At 40.3% G+C, this 27197-nt stretch overlaps 1 protein-coding gene across 4 annotated transcripts in view; it reads right to left on the bottom strand.

Annotated features, from left to right (window-relative positions):
- The window catches only part of FOLH1 (folate hydrolase 1), a 92168-nt gene that overhangs the window by 14820 nt on the left and 50151 nt on the right, over positions 1 to 27197 (bottom strand). Inside the window, exons 13-19 of one of the 4 annotated variants that reach the window (XR_008627043.1) lie at positions 25941 to 26008; positions 21780 to 21871; positions 20409 to 20499; positions 19903 to 20167; positions 19561 to 19642; positions 13300 to 13392; positions 12069 to 12325 (exon numbers count right to left, since the gene is read on the bottom strand). Coding sequence is in view for 3 of the 4 variants with exons in the window: in XM_055118691.1 (XP_054974666.1) it covers positions 12136 to 12325; positions 13300 to 13392; positions 19561 to 19642; positions 19903 to 20167; positions 20409 to 20499; positions 21780 to 21871; positions 25941 to 26008 (881 nt within the window). In the remaining variant the exon portion in view is untranslated. Of the gene's footprint in view, positions 1 to 10871; positions 12326 to 13299; positions 13393 to 19560; positions 19643 to 19902; positions 20168 to 20408; positions 20500 to 21779; positions 21872 to 25940; positions 26009 to 27197 lie in introns of those variants that run through there. The other 3 variants (XM_055118691.1, XM_055118698.1, XM_055118699.1) reach the window with 3 other exon arrangements.

Below are 27197 nucleotides of genomic sequence, written 5' to 3'. Positions count from 1 at the left end.
ACATGAAGGAACTGGTAGAGGAACCCAGGTGTGCCGAACCCGGGGCTGAGATCTCCAAGGCTGCTCAGATCAGGACTGAGCCTCCTCCACCCAGATACCCCCATTTCCAGTAGGTAGGTAGTTACACCCATAAACTTCCCCCAGGGCAGTGTAATCCCATCAATGTCCAAAATCAGAGACTATAAAACAAAGCTCCTGGAAGTTCTTATTGTCTAGTTCTCCCTCTTGGAGAACCTGGCAAGATACTGAGAGTATCTTGCCTGCATAGCAGAGCCTGGAAAGCTCCTCGTGGTGAATTCAATATGCAAAAACAGTAATAATGATGGGTCTCATTCTCCTGAACCTGAAAGAGCCTCCAATATGGCACCATTGGGAAGGACGAGTAAAGAGAGGCTGCTAAAATCTCAGAGCTAGGAGGAATGAAGACATTACTGGTACCTGCTTGAGCAAATCAATGAACAACAGGATGACAGTGTTACAGTGACATAATGATATAAAACATAAAATCCTAGAAACTTCAGCCAAAGACTACCAGGACCTCCCTATAATCACCAGATGGGGTTTAAACTCATTTCTTTATTTTTTTTAAAATTTTTAAAATTTTATTGACTCACCGTGAGATAGTTACAAGCTTTTATGTTTGGGTTACAATCTCACAATGATCAAACACCCATCCCTCCACCAGTGCACATTCCCCACCACCAATATGCCGCATAAACACATTCCAAGGAGACCCATGAGAATAAGGTTACAAGATAGGAGGACAATTTTGTTGTTGCTATTCTACTTTTTAGTTGAACGTTATTTTTTATTTTTGTTTTTGATAGAACAGCAGGTAAGGCATTTGCCTTGCATGCGGCGGACCTGGGTTCAATTCCTTCATACCTCTCAGAGAGCCTGGCAAGCCTCTGAGAGTATCTCGCCCGCACAGCAGAGCCTGGCAAGCTAACCATGGCATACTTGATATGACAAAAACAGTAACAAGTCTCACGTGGAGACGTTACTGGTGCCTGCTCGAGCAAATCAATAAGCAACGGGATGACAGTGATACAGCGACAGTGATACAGTGAATTTTTTATTGAATTCTGTGAGGTAGACTGTGTAAAAACACAAAAATAAAAATAAAAATAAGGAAGGGGTGAGGAGAGCCTCACTGCACCGAGCCAGGCACAGGGCACAGGGCAACGGCGCTGACTCTCCCGCCACCCGCGTTCGGTAGTCTCCAGCCGCTTCTCCCACCCCGGGGAGGTTCATGGCGATGACGAGGCAGGCGAAGGAAGGAACGGAGCCAAGCTGGTTGGTCTCATTCACAGTTTATTCCAATCTCCTCTCTATCCACTCCCATGTCTCTCTCTGCTTCTTCCTCCCCCATCCTACTTCATTCTCCTTCTCCTCTGGATCTGCCCTGGAACTCGCCCCCCAGCCCCCTCATACAGCCACCTTAAATCCCCCGCATCTGGAGTCGCCGGGGCTTATATATAAGTGTGGTTACAATCAATAGGGGGTGAAGTTCTATCCCTTAGAGGATGCTTTCACTAAGACAGAATCTCTTTCAGCAGGACATTGCCCAAGAGAGGAATTCCATGGGTGTGTTTCTCCTCTCTTTGTCCAACTAACATATAAGTATTTATATTATAAATCATTTTGTATGGACATAGCAAGAGATGCATTAAGCTTTTAGAATTGCTCTCCAGGGGCCACCTCGATCTCAGACTACAGTGCCCAGGCCAGATTAGTCTTTCCTATCCCTAACAGGGTCCTAGTCTCGTCGTTGCTTCTGGATCATGACATGACATGTCCATTACCAAGCTCTTAACATATAGTTAAGCATTAGGCGCTTTGGCCAGGCCCATCTCGATACCAGGGTAGCACATAACTCACCGCTTGCCCTGGGTCTGTCCTGTCCCTCACCTGTGGGAGTCTGTGGAAATGGGCAGCCATATTGTATTGAATGCTGGCTGGCTTGTGAGACCACCGATGGCTGCCCAGGTCACCCAAAACTTGACAATGCGTGTGAGTTTGTCTCTTTATGTGTTTGTTTGTTTGTCTCATCTCTGAGACTGACCCCTGCTGGACAAGATGCCCATCCGACTGGCCTTTGACTAGGGATGTCAAAGACAGAAAGAAAGCTTCACAGAGATCAGATCCACAAAGCCTCAGAAAAGGGTGAAGTTCACAGAAAGTGAGGAAGCTCATAGAAATCATCTCACGGTGAGAACGGAGAACTGTACTCCAGGATCCGTAGCCATGGAAGAATTAAAGAAAAGAGTAATGAGAAATGGAAACTCAGTTATCCAGACCCTTGGCATTGCTATTGGTGGTGATACTTAGACCAGGATTGTTGAAACAGCATTCCCCTTTGTCCACAGGTCTAGTAGCTTTGATTTATAGATCTAGGAAAAAATAGGTTTAGACATATGCAAATGGAATAAGTTCCCCCTGAAATGATTAAATTTGGTCCATAGTAGTAAAAGTTTGTGGCCATTAGACAGGCCAGTATGGGATGAATTTGAGCAGCACTTGAGGACAGTGAGAGTACCCATGCAAATGGCTGGCCTTTCGGGCTCACCATCCAATGCTGCAGGATGCAAGTGACTGGAAAGTCCAGAGAGAGAGAGACAGACAGACAAACACAGAGACAGAAAGGGAGAGACAGAGAGATATGGAAAGAGACAAAGAGAGACAGAGACAGAGACAGAGAGAAAAATAGAGATACAGAAAGACAGAGAGAGAGACAGAGAGAAGAAATCACCTGCTATAGAGGGAGGCACATAGACACACAGCTCCTTTGTCCCAAATTGTCTTTTAGGTTTCCTCATCTGGCCGCTGGGGGTGGTCTACCTAGGTAAGAGTTTATGGCTAGGGTGGTTACCAGGGGGAAGAGTTGGGAGCAGTTTATGGTCTTTGATATTACTTTCCTTGGCAGAAACTTCTCTCAGAGCTTGATCCAACCTTCTCTGGCTCAGTTCTGGTCCGTTAAAGGTCTTAATCATGCCTTAATTCCTATCTGCTAGTGAGTCCTGGCAGCCTGAGGGCTAATAATTACTTATTATCAAGAACTCATTGCTATGACAGCAGGGGGATGAGTTGGGTGGGGTGGTGTTCCTTTCCCTACCTGCCTGTCTGCTTCAATAGGATTGGAAGTAAAAATTTTCCCATGTATCTTCAGGTAAAAAATCTTCATACTTAGAGTCTGGAAAATCAGTTAATGTTACCCAGGTATTTTGTTTGAGCACCAAGGATATTAATAAGATAATCACTTGTATCACTTGTTATCCCGTTGCTTATTAATTTGCTCGAGCAGGTGCCACTAACGTCTCCACTTGTCCCTGTCATGTGCTAGTGTAACCCAGTGGGGTCTACTCACTCCAGGAACATGAAGAACCTCAAACCGTTTGTTCAGGGTCTTGACAAAGAAGTCTGACCATCTCATAGGTAAGTGGTCAGACATTCTTTTGATGTTCCGTGGAATCAGTAACAGCTCTAGTCCAGCAGACGTCTCCAAATCACATTACTTGTCCAGCCCATCTGATTTTTGATGCCTTGGCAAATGAGAGAGCGTCCCTGGTTCTGGACTGTCAATGGAGGTTGGAACTCTGGATTCCTTCTCTCACTTGAGTGAAATGTGATATCCAAGCATAGCTCTTTCGAATTCTCTTTGGGAGAACTGGATAGCATTTTTATCCTGTTTTTGTAGGGCCCAGGTCTCTGAGGCATATGTTAGTGCAGGAAGAACAGTGGAGTGGAAAAGATGTGCCCAGAGCTGGAGGTTCTTCATCCTCTTAACCACTTCTTCCATGCTCTTGAAGATGTTCCACACTGCTCTCTTACTCCTGCAAATCTCATATGCCAGGTCGTTTGTCATGTTGAGTTCTCCACCTAGGTACATATAACAGCTGCATTCAGAGATGTTTGTTCCATTGAGAGCAAATAGAATGTCAGGAAGTAGTACATTTCTCATGAACATTGTCTTGGTGAGATTCAGCTGTAGTGCAACCTTTCCACAGTCACGGTTGAAGTCGGCCAGCATTCATGCCACTTGGCTAATGTTTGGTGTTATTTGAACGATGTCATTCGAGAAGCAAAGGTGGTGTGGTTGTCAACATCTTAACTCCCATTCCTTCTCATTCCAGTCATCGCATGATGTTCTCGAGGGTGGCACTAAAGAGTTTCGGTGAAATTGGTATCGCCCTGCTGAACCCCACTCTTTTTTTAAATTTTTTAATTTTTTTAAACTTTTTATTAAATCACCATGTGGAAAATTACAAAGTTCTCAGGTTTATGTCTCAGTTATACAATATTCAAACACCCATCCCTTCACCAGTGCCCATATTCCACCACCAAAAACCCCAGTATACCCCCGCCACCACCCCCTACCCCCTACTGTATAACTAATGAATTTCACTTCATTTTCTCTTTACTTTGATTACTTTCCATATTTCAACACAAAACTCACTATAGTTGTTGGAGTTTCCACCCAAGAGAGACAGACCTATTACCAAGGAAGCGTTTGATAATTAGTTTTCCATTGCTGGGAATGAAGAGATATATAGCCCCTCTGCTCCAAGTACATAACTCTTTTTTTTTCCTTTTTCTTTTTCCCTTTTTTTCCCCAACTCATCCCCCTTCCCGCGCCTCATAGTATGGTGTACACCACGCCGTGTTTCTCCCTGAAAATGGGAAACAACCTGGAAAGAGGAATATTTCTTCTTCTCGGCCTGCGTGGGGCTTTTGCTTAGTTTACAGTCCAGAGAGGTGACTGCTACATTAATAACCTTCAATATTTAAAAAAAACTTACTGTTATTATTTGGAGTTTCCCCCCCCCAAGTCAGACCTGTTGAAAAGGAACCATTTCACATTGCTGACAATTATAGATGTTGAGTTGTGGTTTTGGATTTCTGTATAAAGTCCAGGGAAAATTCTGCCAGAAATTGCATAGCCCAGCCCACAGTACCAGTGCATTGCTGTAAGAAGTCTCTGGAATCAAAGTCTTTAGGCACAGAGGGTCCGCTTCACTCTTGGAATTTATCTGGGCCGAGAGCGTGCTGGTTACACCCCTTTCCCATGAGTCCCTGGGAGCCCCAAGTGTAAACATCAAATACCGCTGGGTTAGCATTCTTAGAAGATGGCGCCTGCCATGTGGGTGCTGCCGCCGCCGTTTTCCGCGCAGGAAGACAGGGTGGGGAGGAAAAATCCATCCCCAGGCAGCACAGAGTTGTAGCCCAGTTTGCAGTCCCAGTGCATTGCTATTAGATGGATGCCCAAATGTGTTAGGTCTCTGGAATCAAAGTCTTTAGGCGCACAGAGGGTCCCGATTACCTTCAATATTTCAACAAAAAACTCAGTACTATTGTTTGGAGTTTCCCCCCACAGTAAGACCTGCTAAAAAGGAACCTTTTCACGTTGCTGACAGTCAAGAGATATTAGGTTGCGCAGCTGCTGTCGCAGCCACGTGGTTTTGGATTTCTATATGAAGTCCAGGGAAAATTCTTTTGGTAATTGCATCACTGCAATCTTTTACTTCCCTTTTGTGGTGCTCACATAATGGAGGAGACTGGAGAGAAGAACCGTGCCCCGGTGGAGGCACATGGTCCAGATGCTCCGATCACACAGTTTGGAGGCATTTTGGGGGCGCTGCTCGTGTCCAAAGTAGTTCAGTTGCCTCCGGGGTCGAGCTCATGCAGCGGCAGAAAGGAGCGTACTCACATGGCGCTGTGCTTAAATATCAGCACAGGGCGGATCCGGAAGTCCCGCCTCCTCGGCTTTCCTGGGCTTCCCTTGGGTTCCTGCATACTCTAAAAACCAGCAGTTGCCTCGCTGCATTCAATAAGAAAGAGTTGAGAGAGAAAAGACCATACCCCACTGGAGGTGCATGGGCCAGTAGCTCCGATCACACAATTTGGAGGCATTTTTGGGGCGCTGCTCATGTTCAAAGTAGTCCAGTTGCCTCTGGGGTCGAGCTCGTGCGGTGGCAGAAAGCAAACCCCACTCTTTATGTCAATGATCACTTCCTTATAGAATGGTGAGATCCTGGTGGTGAATCTGTAATACAGCTCACGGAGGATCCTGATGTACTGAGTTTGAACACCCGATTTGGCTGGGGTTTTGATGACCATTTCAGTCTCAATAGAATCAAAGGCCTTCTTTAACTCAGTGAACGTTAGACAGAGAAACATTTTGAACTCTTGCAAAACCTCAATGAGCTTGGTCACCATGTAGATATTGTCGATCATGCTGAATCCGCTTCAGAACTCAGCTTGCTAACATGGTTGTCCTTCGTCTAGTGTTCTGCCAATCCTATTCAAGATGACTCGAATAAATAACTTATAAACGACAGACAACAGACAGATCAGGTGATAATTGCTGATGTAGTGTGTTGGAATATTTCCCCTTTTCCAGCTGAATTCTGGAGTTTTGTCACAGAAACCTTTTGTCACAGAAACCTAGCTGATCTTTGACCCGCAGATCTTAGGTGCTAGCCAGGCTTGACTTGACATTGTAGATTCCAGGCTCTGGCCCAGCCTAGTCTTTGGGATGTAAATTTCAGGTGCTGTCTAGTTTGTAATTGACATGTAGATTTCTTGCTGTAGCCCAACCCTGTCTTTGAGATGTAAATCCAAGTGCTTTCAGCCCAATGAAGGCTTCGGTTTTGGTTTTGTATCTTCTTTCGGAGGGCCTAGATTAACGGCCTGCAGATACAAGAGAATTATGTTGCATCAATGTTCTTCCTGTAAGATCTTTTGGTGCCTTTGGTGACATCAATGTATTGCGCCCTTTGGAAGGGCCATGATCAATAAAAGGGGTTCGGAGAGAAGGTGAGGAGGGCAGAAAGTGTATAGGGGGCGGAAAGTGTATAGAGGAAGGAGAGTGTATAGAGGGAAGATTGGAATAAACTGCAAGTGAGACCAACCATCTTGGCTCTGTTCCTTCCTTTGCCTGCCACAGCATCGCCATCAACCTCCCCGGGGTGGGGGAAGTGGCCGGAGGCTACCGAACTCGGGTGGCGGAAGAGACAGCTGCTGCCCTAGGCCCTGTGCCTGGCTCGGTGCAGTGAGGCGTCCTTTCCCTCGCCTGCACCTTTTCTTTTTATTTTTATACAGTAGTGGATGTCTCCCTTCTTGTACAACAGGATGATCCTGCTGGTTTTTCATCGGGATGGAATCTTGCATTCAGACAGGTAACGGGTGAAGAGCCGAGCCAGTGTATTAACGGATACTGGTGGTAGATTCTTCAGGTGTTTGGGTCTGACCTTCTCTGGACTGGGTGCTGTATACTTCTTTACTGATGAAATGGCATGTTATATTTCGGAAGGAAGAACACTGGGAATGACACATCCATCCTGTGAAATTTGGTATGTGGGCAGGTAGACGTGGCTATAAAAGAGATCCTAATAGAAGTCGTGGATAACCTTTTCCATTGCCCTTCTGGAAGATGTTATAGATCCATCAGGACATTGGAGGGCAGTCATCTTGGTCTTATAGTTGGCGGAGGACAGGCAGGCGTTGCAAATACTTTTCCTAACTTCTGCCGCATCGGCCAACACTGCTGCTCTTCTCTCTTTGAGGTCTTCCTTTATCGCTTCTTTGCACAGCTTTGCAAGCTCAGATGTTAGCTTGTGATTGCCTGAGTCTTGCATCAAACCACATTGGTGAATGAGCTCGAGAGTTTCCGAAGACAGGCGTCTTTTTATGGGTTTCTCTCTTTCAGTGTTCCTCACACAATCATAGAGGTGCTGAACCAGTCAATTGTATTCCTCATCAATGTTTTCAATGACAGCATCTTCCCACATTGCTGCAATAGTGCCAAAGATCTCCCTGTTGGTGGTCATTCTGGGAGTTCTCTTCTTAAACTTTGCAGCCCTTTCTCCTCATTTCATGAAGCAGAATTTCACATGAAGGAAACGGTGGTCTGGTTCCATTTGTAATTTTGGGACAACAGCGATATGGGTCAGGCAAAACCTTCGATTGAATCTGATGTGGTCAATTTCGTTGTGGAACTGTCCACTGGGAGACTCATATGTCCAACATTTAGATTCAGTCTTCTGGAACTGCAAGTTACCACAGATGGTCTTGGTCAACATGATGAACTCCGACAGTCTCTCACCCTGTTTGTTCCATTCTAGGCTGTGGGTCCCAAAGTAGAGTTCTTTGGGTGACCTTCTCAGTTCTATCTTTACATTAAAATCACCAACAATGACCTTGTCAAAGGTGTGGTCCTCTTTATAGAACTTCTCCAGCTCCATGTAGAACTTCTCAATTTCTTTTTTGTCGTAGTTGGATGTTGGTGCATAGACGACGAAGATAGAAACTGCCAGCAACCAGCCATATGTATTCAAATGTAAGCATCCATTTTTGGTTGTTAGGCATTTGAACAAATCAATGTTCATGGCCAAGTTTGTGTTGACGAGGACACCGACACCACTGACACCTCTACTGTTGCATGTTCCAAGTAACAGTTCTCCAGTGTCAAAAACGGCGTGATGTGCTCGATGCCCTCTCATCTTGGTCAATCCAATGACATTGTACATGATCTTCAGCATTTGTAGCATCATTTCTCAATGGATCCCTCTGATGTCAGCATACGTGCGTTAAAAGTGCAGTTATTTTAGTCCTTTTCTGTTTTTGCAGCCTAGTTCAGTCCTGAGATTTTAGTAGCCTCTCCTTGCTTGTTCTTCTCAACGCTGCCATAGTGGGGGCTGTTCCAGGGTCAAGGGAATGAGGCCCATTTTTGTTACTTGTTTTTGGCATATCAAATAATAAGATAATATCTTAGGACTGATAATTCTCAGATCCAAGAAATAACAAGGCTAGCTAGCATTATCAAAAATATGAATTGTTTCCTTTTGTGCTATCCTATGGGAGAGAAAATTGAGTCTTAGAAACAATGAAAATATACATTTGATTTATTGTAGCAGCAAGTTAGGATATCCTGAAACTGAATATAGTTGTTGAGCAAAATAGGACCTTTAATACTAAATTTACTGTAGAAAGTGTTAATGCAACCAAATTATAGCCTAAAATTACAGAGTGAGGAAATAGCAGAACCTTCTCATTGGCCTAAGCCAATCTTAGTAGAAATTATGCTCTTTTACAAAAAGCAGAGGTGCAAAATAATAAATTAGAGAAGGTTTTCTCATGTTTTCATATATGTATAATTACTGAAATGTTCTCTTATACTGGTGTCTACAAATTTAGTAATAACCAAAGACTTCACTGTGTGTTTAAATGTATGTTTTGCTTTTAGATATACTCTACACATTTAAGTTCATAAATTCTCACTAAGGACTATTATGTAACATATGTATCACATTGTGTTTAGAGATCATGCTATGGGAATTCTTATCAACCAGAAAAAAAATTTTAGGGACAATAATCCTTTATATAGTGGAGTACAATAATTGTAAAATGGTGAATTGTTTCCAGAAAAGTTGAAATATATATATATTTTAAAAGACAAAAGTATTTAAACATTAAGAACATTGACCTATTTTTAGGTCAGACTTGAACCTTGAATCAATTATATCAATTTGTTAGCATTTCTGATCTTTATGATTTTTTTAAATGATACTAGTATCTTCTAGTGTTGCAGTGACTTAAATTAGAACAGTGTTTGATGATAAGAACTGTTACATGGAATTATTAAAATAACTGTCCCCCAAATACTTATAGCTTAAAATAATCACTTAATCATGAAATCCTGTTGATCGTTGAATTTCTCGAGCGGTCTAAGCAACCTCTCCATTTGTCCTATACCTGAGGTTTTAGAAGCCTTTATCTACTCGGCCTTCCCAACGATGCCGCATTGGAGGCTCTTTCAGGGTCAAGGGAATCAGATCCAGCCTGTTACTGGCTTTGGCATATGAATACACCATAGGAAGCTTGCAAGGCTCTCCCATGTGGGCAGGAAACTTTCAGTAGCTTGCTAGTTTCTCCCAGAGGGAGAAGTAGGTTATAAGATATCATGCAGCCACACGCTTCTGGGAGCTTGCTTTTAAGTCTCTGGATGTTGGCCGTTGATGGGATTACACACACCTGGGTTCCTCTGCTGGTATCTTCATGCATGAGGCTTGTTTGAACGTGTGGAGAGGGGCCTTGAGCATGGCTAGGCTAGGTTCTGGAGGTCCTTGGCTGCCGAGAGCTCTGCTCATGGTGGGGAGGGAAGCTGGAGCCCATCCCCTCCGAGGGTTCCCAGGAAAGACAGCCAAGCATGCGGGCAAGAGACTCTCTGCTGCTTAAAATAATAGTAGTGAATAAAAAAGTTGGTTTGAAAATTCATGGGCTAGTTGGAAAGACACAGACTTATAGAGTAAAAATTTTAGATAGAAAGTTTATATACTATTGATGGCAGTAGGGGTCCTTAGCAACTGTGGAGAGGAGAGGGGAGAGGCAGCAGCCTCAAGAAGGGGAATGTGCCACTTTCTCTGGATCCATCTGGGTCACCTGTTGATCAAGCAACTCAGAATATACAAAACACTATCTAAGAGCCTTTCAGTGGAGCTTCTGCTGAAAGGCAGATCATGGTGCCGCCAAAAGCACTGAGGCTAGCAGCCCAGTATGAGTGCCTGCTGCAAAGTCTTTGGCATCTCAATTCAGACTTCTAGGTGGCCCTATTTTAATGAATGTGTGTATGATGTATGATTGCATTCCCTTGAAATCAGCCAGTACACTGGAGTGAAGTGGAACACTTAGGTATGCTTTTCTGCCCACACTTGTCCATAATTGATTAACAGTCTTGATGTTTTATTACAACAGCAAAAGATTAGTTATCAACAAGAAATGAAGGAGTGAAGGCCTCTTTGGGATTGGTAAAATAACCTCAATTCCATGAACACGAAATGTTGGAATATCATTAAAAGCTGGATTCCCACAGAAACAAGAATGCTAATATTTTATTGCAGCATTAAGATCTTGTGCCAGGTCCTGAGATGGCACCCCTCGCCCCCAACCAGATGGGACAAATCTGGGAAACTGACATACTCAATCACTAGAAAATTCCACAGAAGACGCAGTCCACCCACCATACTAAGAATCCTCGATCAGAAAATAAAAGGGCAGGGGGCAATGGCATTCCCACAGGAACTGTTTCAGTAAAACCTGGTAAGCATCATTCATAGTGCTACATGAATAAATCTAAAGGTGAGTTTAAAAAGTCACACCTAGAAAAATGCAGATAGCATGATTTTACTTATATAGTTTTCAAAAAGCCAAAAAATTGTATTGGTATATTTTATTGGAATATAGCCAATGTGGTAAAATTGTAAATAATAGAAAATATTTTAAAAATTTAAAAAGTGAGCATCTCTGAAGCACATGGGAAACCCAAACATCTCTCTTGTTAATCAGGTTCTTTTTTCTTTTTTTTTTTTGTTTTGTTTTTTGGGGTCACACTCAGCAATGCTCAGGGGTTACTCCTGGCTCTGCATTCAGGAATTTCTCCTGGCAGTGCTAAGACCATATAGGATGCCGGGGATTGAACCTGGGTCGGCCACGTGCAAGGCAAATACATTACACACTATATTATCTCTGTAGGCCTTTAATCTAGTTCTTGGGAGTGAGGGTTAAATGTTTAATGCTTTGTTTTAAAATCATTTTTCACTATATATACCCTCGCATACATGAAATATTCTCTCACTCACATTCTATTTTATGCATGCAATTATACTTTAGCAAAAATTATGAAAAATAAAAATTTTAAGTATTTATGCTCTGGTATGGGGAATCTGCATTGGTCTGCAGTAAGCTCAGACTAGAGTTTCACTGCAGTCTTCTGACACTGTCTCAGCGAGTGGAATCTAAGGCAGCACCCTGCGTGTTTTCCCATGAGCTTTCTAACATGTTGACATTTTCAGTGCGTGCCTCAACAGAATTGTGGCTGGAGTGCTAGATTAAACGTGATTCCTTACTCACATATGAGCTTTAACATCCGGCTGCTTCCCTTAGTTCTAACACTTCACCTGCAGCAGTACTGTCAATGATTACAGAATCAAGTCACCCATCTTTTATTTTGGTCCACAGGGAGGGGGAAAAAAGTCTGCTTAGATATGAGTGCACTTAATTTTTCAGTTTACCGATACATCTATCATCTACTGTTGAGTGATGCACTGTCCCAACTCCACAGGGCACTGACGCTGCTTCTCAGGCGACTTCTCTCAGCATCCCCACTGCTGCTTGCACTGTGAAGGCAGCAATAGAAATCTGTCTCTTCACCTCTCCCCAGGCCTTGGAAGGCATGACTGAGCTTCTGATATCAAACAGAGCATCATAAATTCCTGGGAATGACTCCCCTGCATACTTGTTGTGGCTGCTTGGAGCATAGATGACATGCCTATTGATAAAAATAATTTTCTGTTGATTAGTTGCTCATGTAACATGTAGAGTGAAAAATACAAGTCTTTTTTTCTTGAAAAAAAAAACCCTCCACAGTTCTAGGATTGCACATAAATGCTTTTGAAAATTTGTATAGAACAGTTGACAAACTTTTAAGCTCAACTATCTTCAATATTGGTCTATATAATATGTATCAACTAACGTTTTGACTTTATACAGATGAGAAATTGACTCGAAGCAGCAACAAAAATCAAGAAAAAACAGTTTATTGCTTACTGTGGGCTATGGTTGTTACTATAAAATTTGTCATATATTTTTATAATCCTTAAAAATAACCATACTGGGACAAGAAGGTAGCCAAGAGGGCCAGGGCCCATGCTTTATATGCAGGGCACTGGATTGGATAAGCAGCACTGTGTACTCGGTAAGCCCCCAGGCACCACCAGGAGCACAGGAGCACTGAGCTGGGAGATGCCTGTTACACCACTGGATGTTGCCCAGAATTTAAAAAAAAATGATAATTGTCAAAAATTAGGGTAAAAAAATAAAAATAAAAAACAAAAATTAGGTTGATAACCCTGCATTTTAGTAAATGTATATTTTTATAAACATCTGTTATATCTTATGTATATACATAAGGCATATGATACATATTGAAAATAAGAGAGGATCTAAAATTATGTACATCAAAACATACCATGTTTTTATATTTGACAGAACTGTGAAGATTTTACATTAAACTTGTGACTTTTTGAATTCTCTAAATTTTTTATGATGAATGTATATTACCAGAAACAATACAATACTAAAAGGACTATCTGGCAATCATATTACATTACAAGAAAATGTAATAAAAATTTACTATATGTATTTTGAAATTTTCTATTTGCTTGCCAGAATCCAACTATATTTTCCAACAGTAATTAAAATAAAGAATAAAGACATTATAGTAAAGAGCTATTTTCCCCTTACCTATAAAAAGGTCTATTTGGTAATCCTAAAGGATCAATAAATGCTCGTTCAAGAAACATCAGCTGATCATTCACAATTCTCAACAATATTGGGCTAAATAAAATAAACAAATACTGTTTTAACTTCATGAAAATTATGTACATACCAATAATCTAAAAATTTATAACAAAAGTAAGTGGAGTTAGTATAATTGAAAATTTTAACAATCTATGAAATACTATTGTGTGTTTATAAGATCACAGAAACCTTTACAAATGCAATCCCTATCAAAATTCCAATGATATTCTTCAAGAACATAAAACAAATGTTTTTAAAAATTTGTATAAAACTTCCTGAATAGCCAAAGCAATTAAGAGAAAAAAAGAAGATGAGAGATATTTCATTCCCTGATTTAAGTCATACTATAAACTATAGTAATCAAACCCATTTCTTACTAAAATAAAAACAGGCACAGACTGCTGAAAAAGAATTGAGAGCTCAGAAGCAAACCCTCAGCTGTATGGACAGTTGATTCATGATAAAAAGAACTAGTTGCATTAAGTGGAGAGAGAAAAATCTCTCCAACAAACAATGTTGGAAAACTTTGAGAGCTACAGTTGTATCACTGTATCACTGTCATCCCATTGATCATCGATTTGTTCAAGTGGGCACCAGTAATGTCTCCATTCGTTCTAGCCCTGAGATTTTAGCAGCCTCTCTTTACTCGTTCTTCCAAAGCAGTGCCACATTGGAGGCTCTTTCAGGGTAAGGGGAATGAGACCCATCGTTGTTACTGTGTTTGGCATATTGAATATGCCACGGGGAGCTTGCTAGGCTCTGCCGTGTGGGCAGTGTTGCGTGAATATTCGTGCGGTAGGAGGCACTGAGACAAGGAACTCGGAAGAAATGTATGTCATGGAGGGTCTAGGTTCTCTCTGACTTTTAGACAAAGGTAGAGAGCCCCGTAATCTCCTTTTATTGATCATGATACCTCTAAAGGGCGCAATACAGTGATGTCACCAAAGACATCAAAAGAAGTTACAGGAAGAACATTGAGGCAGTAGAATATGCATTGTTTCCTTGCATCTGCAGGCCAGTAATTTTGGCCTCCAGAAAGAAGATACAAAACCAAAACTAAAACCTTTCTTGGGCTAAAAGCACTTGGATTTATATCCCAAAGACAAGACTGGGCTGCCACAGGAAATCTACATGTCAATTACAAACTAGGCAGCACCTGAAATCTACATCCCAAAGACTAGACTGGGCCAGAGTCCAGAATCTACAAAAGACCAGGCCTGGTTACTCCTGAGATCTGCATGTCAAAGACCAGCCAGGCTTCTGTGAGAAAAGGAAAACTGCCCCTTTCAATATACTGAAATTATTTTCTGAAGGCACCTTGAAGGGGAAAAATGTTCAGCTTCAGTCAAACCAGTCAGGACACAGGAGAAATTTAGCCCATTTTCATGGGTCCCTATGTTCCTGCCCATAGTACGGTACAGTCTACATGGGCTCGCCCTGACAGCTCAGTCCAGCCCCAACAGGCAGGATGCTCTCGGTATCTTGCCAGGCTCTCTGAGAGGGAGAACTAGGCTATAAGAGGTCACGCGGCCGAGGCTTCCAGGAACTTCATTTTATAGTCTCTGGATGTTGGACATATTTTAATAAGAAATGTACAGCATAATGTACATTCCTTATTAAAATTCTTGATAAACAAACTTGTAGCAATTTGCCTCTAAAATTCTAAATATGGCCTAATATGTTTGCTTTAGAACACATGCAAGTTATTAAAAAATACTTGCTAAGGGCCAGGAGAACTGGTCCATGGTTGGATGCTTGCCTCAAGAGCTAGGGTGACAGGGAAACTGGCGACACGGATACTGGGAAATTACACTGGTGCAGAGATGGGTGTTGCAACATTGTACTACAGAAATGCAATCATGAGCAGCTTTGTAATGCTCTATATCACTGTGATTCAATAAAAATAATAATAAAAAAGTTTTCCGAGTTTGCTCACATCCAATGAATCTATTTAATTAAGGCCACTGTAGCACTGTTGTCCTGTTCATCGATTTGCTCGAGCAGGCACCAGTAACATTTCCCTTCTGAGACTTGTTGTTACTGTTTTTGGCATATCGGATATAAAGGGGTAGCTTGCCAGGCTCTGCAGTGCAGGCGGGATACTCTTGGTAGCTTGCCAGTCTCTCTGAGAGGGGCAGAGGAATTAAAGGCAACTTAAAAGAAAAGAACAGAAAAGAAAAGAAAAGAAAGGAGCTGGGGAAGAGGGCAGTGAGCTAGAGAAAGGACCATTATGACAATGGAAGGGATTACTCGGGATGGGAGACATGTGCTGAAAGTGGGTAAAGGACCAAACGTGATGGCCTCTCAGTATTTGTATATCTGTATTGCAAACAATAATGCCCAAAAGGAGAGAGAGACAGAGACATAGAGATTCAGAGAGAGACAGAGACATAGATAGAGACATAGAGAGACAGAGACAGACGAGAGAGAGAGAGAGAGAGAGAGAGGAAAGAGAGAGAAAGAGAGAGGGAGAGAGAGAGAGAGAGAGAGAGAGAGAGAGAGAGAGAGAGAGAGAGGAAAAGTGCCTGCCATACTGCCATAGAGGCAGGCTGGGGTGGTGGGTAGGGGAAAGCGATGGTAGCAGGAGGGATAGTGGGATACTGGTGGTGGGAAACTTTGAGAACTACAGTTAAGAAAATAAAATTGGACTCTTATTTCACACTCTACATAGTATTTAATTTGAAATTTATTTTAAATCTTGATATTAGTAAAATACATAAAACCTTGATATTAATGTAAAGATATTGAGAAAACCATTGGTAGAATGCCCCATATTGACTTCAGAGATGTCCTCAACGCTAGTAGCAATGAAAACAGAAGCAAGAATAAACAAATGTGGTAACATCAAATTGTAGGTAGGAGAACTGAACAGAAACTTTTCAAAGAAAGCATATAAATGGCCACCAGGCATATGAAAAATGTTCCCCATCAATGATTTTTTCAGGGAAATAAAAATCAAAATGACCATGAGTGTCATACATCAGCAAGAAATCTATATGAAAAAGTCACAAAACATTAAGTAAAAGAGAAAATGAGTTTCTTTTTTACCACAAAAAAAGGAATAAAAGGAACTCTCACAATTACTGAGACTGTTGCTTGGTTCAGCCTCTTTGGAAAATGATTTGGAGACTTCTCAAAAGATTATAACAGTTTCCGGGGGCGGTACCGGCACGCACTTGGCCCAGATAAGATCCGGAACTGCTGCCCGCAAAACAGACCCTCTGCTCGTACAGACTATGATCCAAGAGGTCTTCTAACCCATTTTGGCACCCAGAGCGGCTTCTTACAGACATGTATGTAGACTGTGAGCTATACTACGACTATGTGCCGCCCGGAGGGGAGGGATTTTCCCTCTCCACCCTGTTTTTTTTTTTTTTTTCTGCTTGGAAAATGGTGGCGGCAGCATCATCCACATGGCGAGAGCCACCCCCTAAGACTTCTGCCCAGAGGTAGGAACTTTGCAATGTTGTGGCTCATAGGCGATCATGGGAAGGGGGCGGTACCGGCATGCCCTTGGACCAGATAAGATCCGGAACTGCTGCTCACAAAACAGACCCTCTGCTCGTACAGACTATTATCCAACAGGTCTTCTAACCCATTTTGGCACCCAGAGCGGCTTCTTACAGACATGCATCTAGACTGTGAACTGAACTAAAACATCAGAAATCCAAAACCCCGTGGCCATGACAGTCTCATAGAATCTTCATTCTCAGCAATAAAAAGAAATTATTAAATGATGCCTTTACATGGTAGATTAAATTAAAAACAAAACCAAAAAGATTATAAGTTTCCAGATGACTATGCAATTCTATACCTGGAAACTACTATAAGAATACAAAAATATTAACCAACAGGACATATGCAAACAACATTCATCACAGGATTATTTGGCCAAGATTTAGACACAATCCAAAAACCCAAAAATAGATAAGTAGATAAGGAATTGTGGTATAGACACACACAATGGAATACTTCTCAACTATAGGTTAAAAAAAACCCCTGTGTTTTGCTAGTATTTTGATGGAACTAGGTGTCATTTTAAGTGAAGTACATCAGAGAGAAGACAAATACCTGATATTTTTACTTATACTTGGTTAAAAAAAGAAACAAAGAAAGGTAGAGAATAAAGATGAATGATTTACCCTTTGATTCTGACAACAGAATTGAGGTTACTAAGTCAGAGGGAGGGAGAGGAGGGGTGATGGTAGATTAGAAGTGACAGGACAGTGTGTGTGTGTGTGTATGTGTATGTGTGTGAGCGTGCGTGGTTTTTTCAATAACTTTGTGGCCCCAAACAAAAAATAAACATTGTTGTAAATCATGTTACCTTAACAACAGCAACATTATTACTAATAATAAAATGATTGTCACTGTTACTGTCACTGTCACCCTGTTGGTCATCGATTTGCTTGAGTGGGCACCAGTAACGTCTCCATTGTGAGATTCGTTTCATTTCTAGTAAATAATTCTTTTACTAGAAAAAAGTAAAGCCATTTTCCAGTTGCTAGGCAGTCACACCCACAAACTGACCCTGGTGCCCTGTGATCCCATTGATAGCCAAGATCCAGAGACTATAAAACAATGCTCCCGGAAGCACGTGGCCAAGAATAGCCTAGTTCTCCCTCTCAGAGAACCCGGCAAGGTACAGAGAGCATCCTGCCCATGCATGGCTGAACCTGGCAAGCTCTCCGTGGCATATTTGATATGCCAAACACAGTAATAATGATGGGTTTCACTCCCCTGACCTTGAAAGAGCCTCCAATGTGGCACCACTGGGTAGAACGAGTAAGAGAGGCTGCTAATATCTCAGAGATAGGTCGAATGGAGATGCTACTGGTGCCCGCTCGAGAAAGTTGATGATCAATAGGATGACAGTGATACAGTGATACAGTAAAGAATTCTTATATGCTGTAAAATTATGTGGAGTAAAATTCTAAAGACATATTTTTATCAGTTGTTAAAAGACCTGTAAAGTATTATTAAACATAAATGTTTTGCTTATGAAGTTTCATATTTCTAATTATAAAATCATATATTTAATAATATACTGTGGGCAGTCTAAACGTACACTTAAATTTTTTAAAAAATACTAAGGGCTAATAATAATATGTTTCATATATAGGAGGTGTTCACTTAAAAAATTCTACTTTATGAAAGTCTTAATATTCTCACAGTATTTTTCTTCCATCTTAAAATGCTGTCAAATTATGCTTTGACTTTGTGATTTACATATAATTAACATTAAATGCCTGAGCAGTTGAAAGAATATAATGGTTCTACAATATTTTTTCATTTTGGATAAATATAACTGTAGCACTGTAGCACTGTTGTCCCGCTGTTCATTGATTTGCTTAAGTGGCACCAGTAACATCTCCATTGTGAGACTTGTTGTTACTGTTTTTGACATATTGAATACACCACGGGGAGCTTGCCAGGCTCTGCCGTGTGGGCTGGATACTCTCGGTAGCTTGCTGGGCTCTCTGAGAGGGGCAAAGGAATCAAACCCAGGTTGGCCGCATGCAAGGCAAACACCCTACCCGCTGTGCTATGCTCCAGTCCTGTGAGAAACCTTATAAAAAAAAATTTTTTTTAAATATGGATTTGCGGGAAAAGCTCAGGGTGTATGGAAATCAGACAGTGCTTTCAAAGTCAATTTCCAAGACAGACTGACCATTCACCGCAGACCTAGCCCTGGGGGCACCTGCTGGCAACTTCCTTCAGGAGAGAAGTGACAGGCAACTCTGACCAGATGCATCCTGGGAGGCAGAAGCAAAGCAGGTTTGGGAGAAGACAAAGACTGGGTGGGAAGCTGGGAAAGAAAAGCTTACACTGATGCTCAAGAGCACTGGAGACAGCAAAGGAGATTCGAACTCTCCAGATATAATTATCTGGTGGAAATAGAAACAATGAGATCTTTGGAAGAAATGACACTAATAAGAGGGAGAAGAATGAGTTTGTTCTGGAAGTAGCAGATTTTATTGAACTATTATTGTTAGATACTGAAAGAACAAACAGAAGGTTGGGAAAAGCTGGGCCCAATCATGGAGAATATTTATTCACTTTAAAGTGAGAATTCTGTTACTAATCAATACGAAAAGAAAGCATTAAAAACTTTCCAAAAATATTTTAACAACAAAAATTTCAAGTAATATCTTTTTAACTATAAGTATCTACTATTGAAAAAATTTTATAAGCAAAACATACTTGTTTTTGTCCAAATCATGAAGCCGCTCATTAAACTTAGAAGCAATTTCTGTAAAATTTTCCACTGCAGAATAAAGCGAATCTGAAAAAAAGTCAATCTAATGTCATTGTTCTATAATTTAAACAAAATAAACAATATAGGCATCTGTATCATCTCTTATTTTACAAGACATTTATAGTTTTACATTATAAGAGAATCAATGAAATTAAGTGTATTTATTAACAGAAAGAGAAAATTTGATCATGTGCAAAAGATCAATGAACCTAAGGTAGGTTACTACATTTAGAGATTAGTAGTAAGATACAGATAATGTTGAAAGATGAAGATGAAAGACAGCATACCAAATGATACTCCGTATTTTTGCATTTCTTGTTCATGTTTCATGGAAATGTTGTAGATTTTGTCGGTGTACTTTTTCAAAACAACAGCATAATCTTGACAGTTAAAAGGGAGCACCACGGAATTGGCTACTTCAAATACCATCCCTCCTCGAACCTGGGCCACAGCAAGGTGATTCTTAAAAGTTGGATCATAAAACTTTTCCACCAGCTCATATGTGTCATAGACACTATGATATAATGGATAGCTGCTGAATTTGCTTGTTGCCTGCAAAACAAACATCCCTTGTAATATAGCTTAAGATAAAATGCATAGAGCTATACATATGAATCTTAAGATTTCTTTGGTCAGTACCAAAGGAAAATACTTAAGTGCCACAATAAGCTACTTTGTAGAAAAGACAAATTCTATAATATTTATATATTAAAACCCAATACAGAACTGGGAATGGAGCTCAAGTGGCAGGGCATAATAAATGCTCTTACATCTCTCAAAACTATAGACTTACCCAATTTTTAGTGTATCTTGCTCTGCCTGAAGCAATCCCAAGTCTTTGGAAGAACACCTCAAAATCATTCCCAGATCCTAACTTGCCAATCCTTCCAGAGATAAAAACATGATTTTTTAAAATAAATATATGATTATTTCAGAGTAATTTAAGTACATTAAATAAATAAATAAATAAATTTAATAGCATTTTAAGATTATATTTACTCTACTATAAATGTAACTTTAGATGTTTTAGATTGGTAGGAAAAATTTGTGAAAGTAATAGTAATTCTGATTACCAACACTACGTCTATAGACAATTTTGGTTTGTAGAGACTGTATGTCACCTCACTTTTAAAGATTCAGAAACTTGAAAATTATTTTGGTTTTATGACTTTATTTTATCATATATAATGAAATATAATAACGTTGAGGGAAGATAAATTTTTCAGATGATCATGTAAGTTCCTAAACTTGAGAATTTAGTTTTCTTGGTTTGAGGCAACACTCAGCAGTGTGTAGGGCTCACTACTCGTTCTACACTCAGGGATCACATCTGGCGGGCTTGGGGGATCATATGGGTGCCAGAGATTGATCCCAGGTTGGTCATACCTTACCTGCTATACTATCTGTCTGGCCCCCAAGAATTAAAAAAAAATTATGCTTTTAATACCTACTACCTTCAATTACTACAATATTTATTTTTCTTACCTTGCTTGCAAATATAAAAATTAGTGTGAAGATGGTCCAGAGAGACAGCTGAGTGCTGGGCACGTGCTGTGCATGTAAGTTGGATCCTGGCACAGCGTGACCCTAAGCCGGGAACAGCCCTCACACTATCCCCAAATAAAAACCAATGACAAAATTACACATGTCTCAATATTTTTTAATTATACCTTTATTTTTATTGTTATCTGGTGGGCCAGCCCCAGAAGTGCTCAGCCTTCTGCTCGGGGTCACTCCTGCTGATGCTCAGGAGAGAGTTAGCAGTGCTGGGGTGGAAGTGGGGTTTGCCACGGGCACGGCAAGGGCCTTACCCCAATACTGATGGCAATATTTTTCTAGAGTAACTGAAACATATACTAACTGTATAATGTGCAGAAAAGAAATTTATGGAGTGATTAGAAGACATAAAAAAGTCAGGGGTTATTAATTTCTACCATTATGTCAATTGAGATCTTTGATCTATATACCTCATACGTATCACGATTTAAGAGTAAAATAACCTGCTTTTAAATGATTTGCAGATTAACATCAAAATGCATGTTTTCTTTGTGAAACAAAGAATTTCTATTATAAATGTTAGACTTTTTGTTTGTTTACTATTAACACTTGAAATACAATGTAAGACAAATCCAAGGTGAAAGTCGTGTTTATTGTGTTTATTTACCAGGGCCTGCCAGTCAGCTCAGGGGAAGGACTCTTCTCATTCCAGCTTTCATAAAGGGATTTGCCTTCAAAGCCTTCATCAGGGCTTTGAAGCTACACAGGTATAAGGGAAGAAAGAGAACATTTATGAATCATGTTTCAAAACCTCATTTTCATTAACCATGGGAGGAATTAATTATGTTAAAAGGGTTAAAAGTTATACATTGTCATTAAAATTTTTGGAAAGTTTCCGACAATATAAAAATGCTCACATTATAATGTGTAAAAGCAATTATATTATAAAATTACATAGAGTGTACAGAAAATATTAAACAAAATTTTCACCAAGCCACTGTTCCGATGACTGCCCATATTACATTATTATTGTGTCTATTCTTCTGAATTGAGGGCCACTACTCTGAAAACAAGTTTGGGGGGTGTTGAGTCACCCCGGCTCTGTGCTCTGGGACACTGGCAGGCTTGGGGACCAGACGGGCTACGGGGATGGATCCATGTCAACTGCAGGCCAGGTGAGCACAACACAGCGCACCATCACTCCAGCCCCAGAAAAAAGTATTTTAAATCTTACAAAGAAAGACCATGAAAAAATTGGTGTGGGAAGGTGATTTTTCTATATGACTTCTGTTTCAGGGGTCAGGACAACGAGCCATGCCCAGGGCCTCTCCCTAGCACCACAGTTGGTCATCAAAGCCAGCGGTGCTTGGGCCTTAGGCAAGTGCCTGCCTACTGAGCTGTCTCTCACATCAAGACCCTCCCAGGCTCTCCCAGATGAAAGGTTGCCAAAGTCCTTAAATCCATCATAAAATCTATTCTTTAATGTTTTATTTAATAATCAGCTATTTATTCTGGTTATATTAAGCCGTGGGCTTTCAACCATTTTCTGATTCTAGGATGGGAAAACTCAGGGACCTAAATATGACTGCTATCAAATTATAAGCCCAGATTAAACAATGTTTTGTCAAAAGCATTTAGAAAACTAAACTTTTTGTCCTATTGTCAAACACAGGGAATTGAACAATGTGTTATAAATATTTTTATTTTGTATTTAATAATAGTTTAATGTTCTACTTTTCAAGAAATTAATGTATTTTTAGAGTGCCTATGCTATGTATCACTGTATCACTGTCATCCGTTGCTTATTGGTTTGTTCGAGCAGGCACCAGTAACATCTCCATTGTGAGACTTGTTACTGTTTTTGGCATGACAAATACCCCATGGGTAGCTTGCCAGGCTCTGCCATGTGGGTGGGGTACTCTTGGTAGCTTTCTCTCCAAGCTCTCCGAGAGGGACAGAGGAGTGAAACCCAGGTCGACCGCATGCAAGGCAAACGTCCTACCTGCTGTGCTATAGCATTAGTACTATGTAATTTTTTTTTAGATGTCAGGAAAACAAAAGTCAATAAGAAATATCACATAGGCTTCACTCTTTTCTAGGAACTGTAAGTAAAAATGTGAAATTCAATGTGTTAAATGCTGTATTAGAGGAATGTACAAAGGCTTACAGGAACACAGATTTAAGTGCATATACCTGTGAACACAGAGCTATGTCATTACTTTAATTTACTATGAACACACACACACATACACACACACACACACACACACACACTGTGGTATGAGGGTTTGAAGTCACATATATATAAGGCAAGTGCTCTACTACGAGCTTTATCCCTATCTTCAAATATAAAAAAATAAGGCAACAAGATATACATAGAACTGATACAGAAGCAAGTTCTAATCCACATATTTTTAAAATGCAAATTTGTAATAGCAGAGAAAAGTATAAAATTTTGTTAAATTATGAAATTAAAATGTTAAATTCTGAAAATTACTGTCCCAAAACAAACAAAATAGAAAATATAACAAAAATGGTCAAACACCATGTAATTGAAAGTTGGATCTAGAGCAATGTTTATGCAAATGATATGAGGTGCTGACAACCCAATATTAGTAAACAAATATAACTGTCAAGTTTTTTTAAGCAGTAACCTTAAAATATATGAATAATGAGAATCCCTGAAATACCATTCTTCAGATACTTAAATTTGTATATTTTTCATGTCCATGGGGCTGGAGCGTTAGCACAGCGGGTAGGGAGTTTGCCTTGTATGCAGCCAACCCAGGTTCTATTTTTCCGTCCCTCTCGGAGAGCCCAGCAAGCTACTGAGAGTATCTTGCCCACACAGCAGAGCCTGGCAAACTACCCATGGTATATTCAATATGCCAAAAACAGTAACACATCTCACAATGGAAATGTTACTGGTGCCCGCTCGAGCAAATCTATGAGCAACGAATGACAGTACTACAGTGCTTCGTGTCCATTGATAAAGCAGCAGACAAATTAAAGAGCTCTTATTTAGAAACGTGCATAGATTTTTCAGATTAATATTTTATTCCTATATGAGGTTAAGTTTTAAAGTTCTATGCTTTGAAATTTAATATCTAGGCTTTATTTTTAAAACCTATCAGATGTATGTACAGCTTATGCTATACTACTAAATTTTTACAATGCTGTAAACCAGGGATTTCAAATTTATTTGGCAATCCTATGCCCTTTCAGAAAAAATAATCAGTTTAATGCTCCCTTAAACATCTGCCCTCTTTAAGCAAACAGAAAGCATGGCTGCTCCCTGCCCCTCCCTTCTGTAATTGTACCTGCACCTACTACAGCTTCCAGCACTGTTCCAGGGTACGTGTACTACTACACACCTTGGGAAACACTGTGAACCAATAATCAATGAAAAAGGGGGAAAGATTTATTTAAAAGTGAAATAATAAAATATCTATTTGGAGGAAGCAATTGTGCTTATTTTGGTAACTACCTTCCAACTGATAATTCTATTAAGTAGGCAAATCTTTTATTTTTACTCTCTCGAAACAAAAACTGGTTACAGAACTCTGTTATTATATCTGACTTTAGAACCAATGGATTAACAGGCATGAAAAACTAAATAGAAGAAACTTCCAATGAGTTCTATGCACTCTTCTTTAGCTGTGTCTTGTGCAGCGGTCAGAGCTTCAGATGACTTCCCAGGGCTGGAGAGCTATTACAGCAGCTAAGATGCTTGCCTTGCAGGCGCCCAGCCAGGTTTGGATCCCTGGCATTTCAGACGGTTCCTCCGAGCACTGCCAGGAATGATCCCTGAGTGCAGAGCCAGGAACAAACCCCGAGCACTGTGCCTCCACACTTCCACCAGAAAGAACTTAGATAACTTCAGCTGTCAGGTCAGGAGGTTCAGTGTATTGTGCCCCATGGCAGAAAGTTAGGAAGCAGGCACACGGTCTCAGGGGAACTCCAAAGTGATTTATTCCTGGGAGTAAACTCCTGAGAGTTTTTATACATATTCCTTTTCAACAAGTTAGTACTTTAACATGCAGTGTCTTGAATTAATTGGGATCACTATAGAAGAAATCAGTTTAAAAACATATGTGTATATATATTCATGTACATAAGGTAAGAAACTGTACCCCTTATTGTGTATGGCAATAATATAAAGCAATAATAAAAATGTGGGTAAAAGTTTAAAAATAAAAATAATTATTAAACCAAAAGATAACATTCTGGTTTAATTACTCTATATGCTGTGTGCTTTGGCAGCTAGTGCCTTTTGGTGTCAGTGTTTTATCTCTCTCTTTTATAAGTGGGGAGGAGTTGGATAAAGATGCAATCTATTTACACAACAATATTATTCAGTTATGCATAAGATAAAACATCTGAGAATGTCTGAAATTCGATGAAGAAAATGAAGATACTCTGAAATAAAATGAAGATACCTAAATATACACTCATATGTAATAGACAGAGAAGCCAAAGCAATAGATGAGTCAACTAATTCAAACATAGGCTTAAGGGCCCAAGGGAGCACTCAATAGCCTGAGTGTGTGCTTCACTCTCTGGCACTGCATGGTACCGTGAGCACCTCTGCAAGTGTTCTCTGGTCACAGAAAAAAGAGTAACCTCTAAACACCACTTGGTGTGGCCCCCAAAACAAACAAAGCAATTAAAAAAATATAAATGGTAGACCCAATTCTTCCCCAAGTCTACCCTAGTGTGAAAGCAAATGGGGTTGTACGTATAAATAAATAGTCTATCAGTCGCAACATATTATCAAATGGATATTTTCTATATGGAAAAGCCAAGTTATCACATATGGTTACTTTACCTCTTTTGTCAGATTGTATACCAAACTGTACATGAGTGGTGTACACTCAACTCTCAGAGTGTAATTACCTGAAAGATAAGGAGAGGTTGAATTTTATTTTATTATTTAATTCTTTTATTCAAAGACAACTCCTAACTCCCTAGACTCTCTAGATTTTTTTTTTTTTTTTGCTTTGTGGGTCACACCTGGCGATGCACAGGAGTTACTCCTGGCTCTGCACTCAGGAATTACTCCTGGCGATGCTCAGGGGACCATATGGGCTGCTGGGAATCAAACCCTGGTTGGCTGCATGCAAGGCAAATGCCCTACCCACTGTGCTATCGCTCCAGTCCCGCTAGATGTTCTTCTTAAAATGTAAATCTGATTAAAAACTACCCATCTCATCACTCAGTAAAATCATTCTGACGTACAGGAAACAATTGCTGGTTACCACAAAAAAGAATCTTCATTTCATTCTCCATAAGAATGTTTGAGGGGATAATCTCGCCATTGGCCATCATCCAGATAGCATGTCCTTCTCTCCCAGGAGGGAGCATAACATGACACTCGCTGTAACCATGCCGCCACTAGGCTGTTTCGCTCAGAGCGCCCCAGAGGGGGTCAGGTGAGAGCCCTTCCATCCCAAGGCAGCTAAAAACCTCCAGAACTCAAACAATGCCACGCTCATGGCCGTCCCCACACGCCTGAGCAGACCCTCACGCACGAGTGAAACTATTCCTGGACACTTAATACCACACACTCTACCCATACTCAAAGAGTACCACACCATACTTGATGGGGTTCAAAGTGATAGGCAAACAATCTTAGAGGAAAATATTCCTTTTATACAAACACACACACACACACATACACACACACACACACACATATATGTATATATAAACAAAAAAGACTCAACCTATAACAACATGTTAGTGATCTCTTTAGAAAGGCTTAATGGCCCCTGGGCAATATACAATCTTCACACAATTTCCTCTAAGGATTCATTTTTTGTAGCATTTTTAGCAGTATTTCATAAAAAAATACAAAATATACTATTTCAGTTCTGCTTTGGGGAAGGGATTGGAGTTCGGGATGGAAACATCCAAAATATGGTGGAGGTAAGGTGTAAAGGCGGTGGGATTGGTGTTTGAATGTTAAATGTAATCAAATAATGTGAACTACTTTATAAAATAAAAAAAATTAACTAAAAAAATAAAATAATTTTTCCCCATTGAGGATAATGCTTGTCATGGATTTGTGGTAGATGGCTTTGAC

The sequence above is a fragment of the Sorex araneus genome, chromosome 1 (genome assembly GCF_027595985.1).
Source record: "Sorex araneus isolate mSorAra2 chromosome 1, mSorAra2.pri, whole genome shotgun sequence".
Classification (NCBI taxonomy): Eukaryota; Metazoa; Chordata; class Mammalia; order Eulipotyphla; family Soricidae; genus Sorex; species Sorex araneus.
This window is presented reverse-complemented; position numbering and strand designations above follow the sequence as displayed.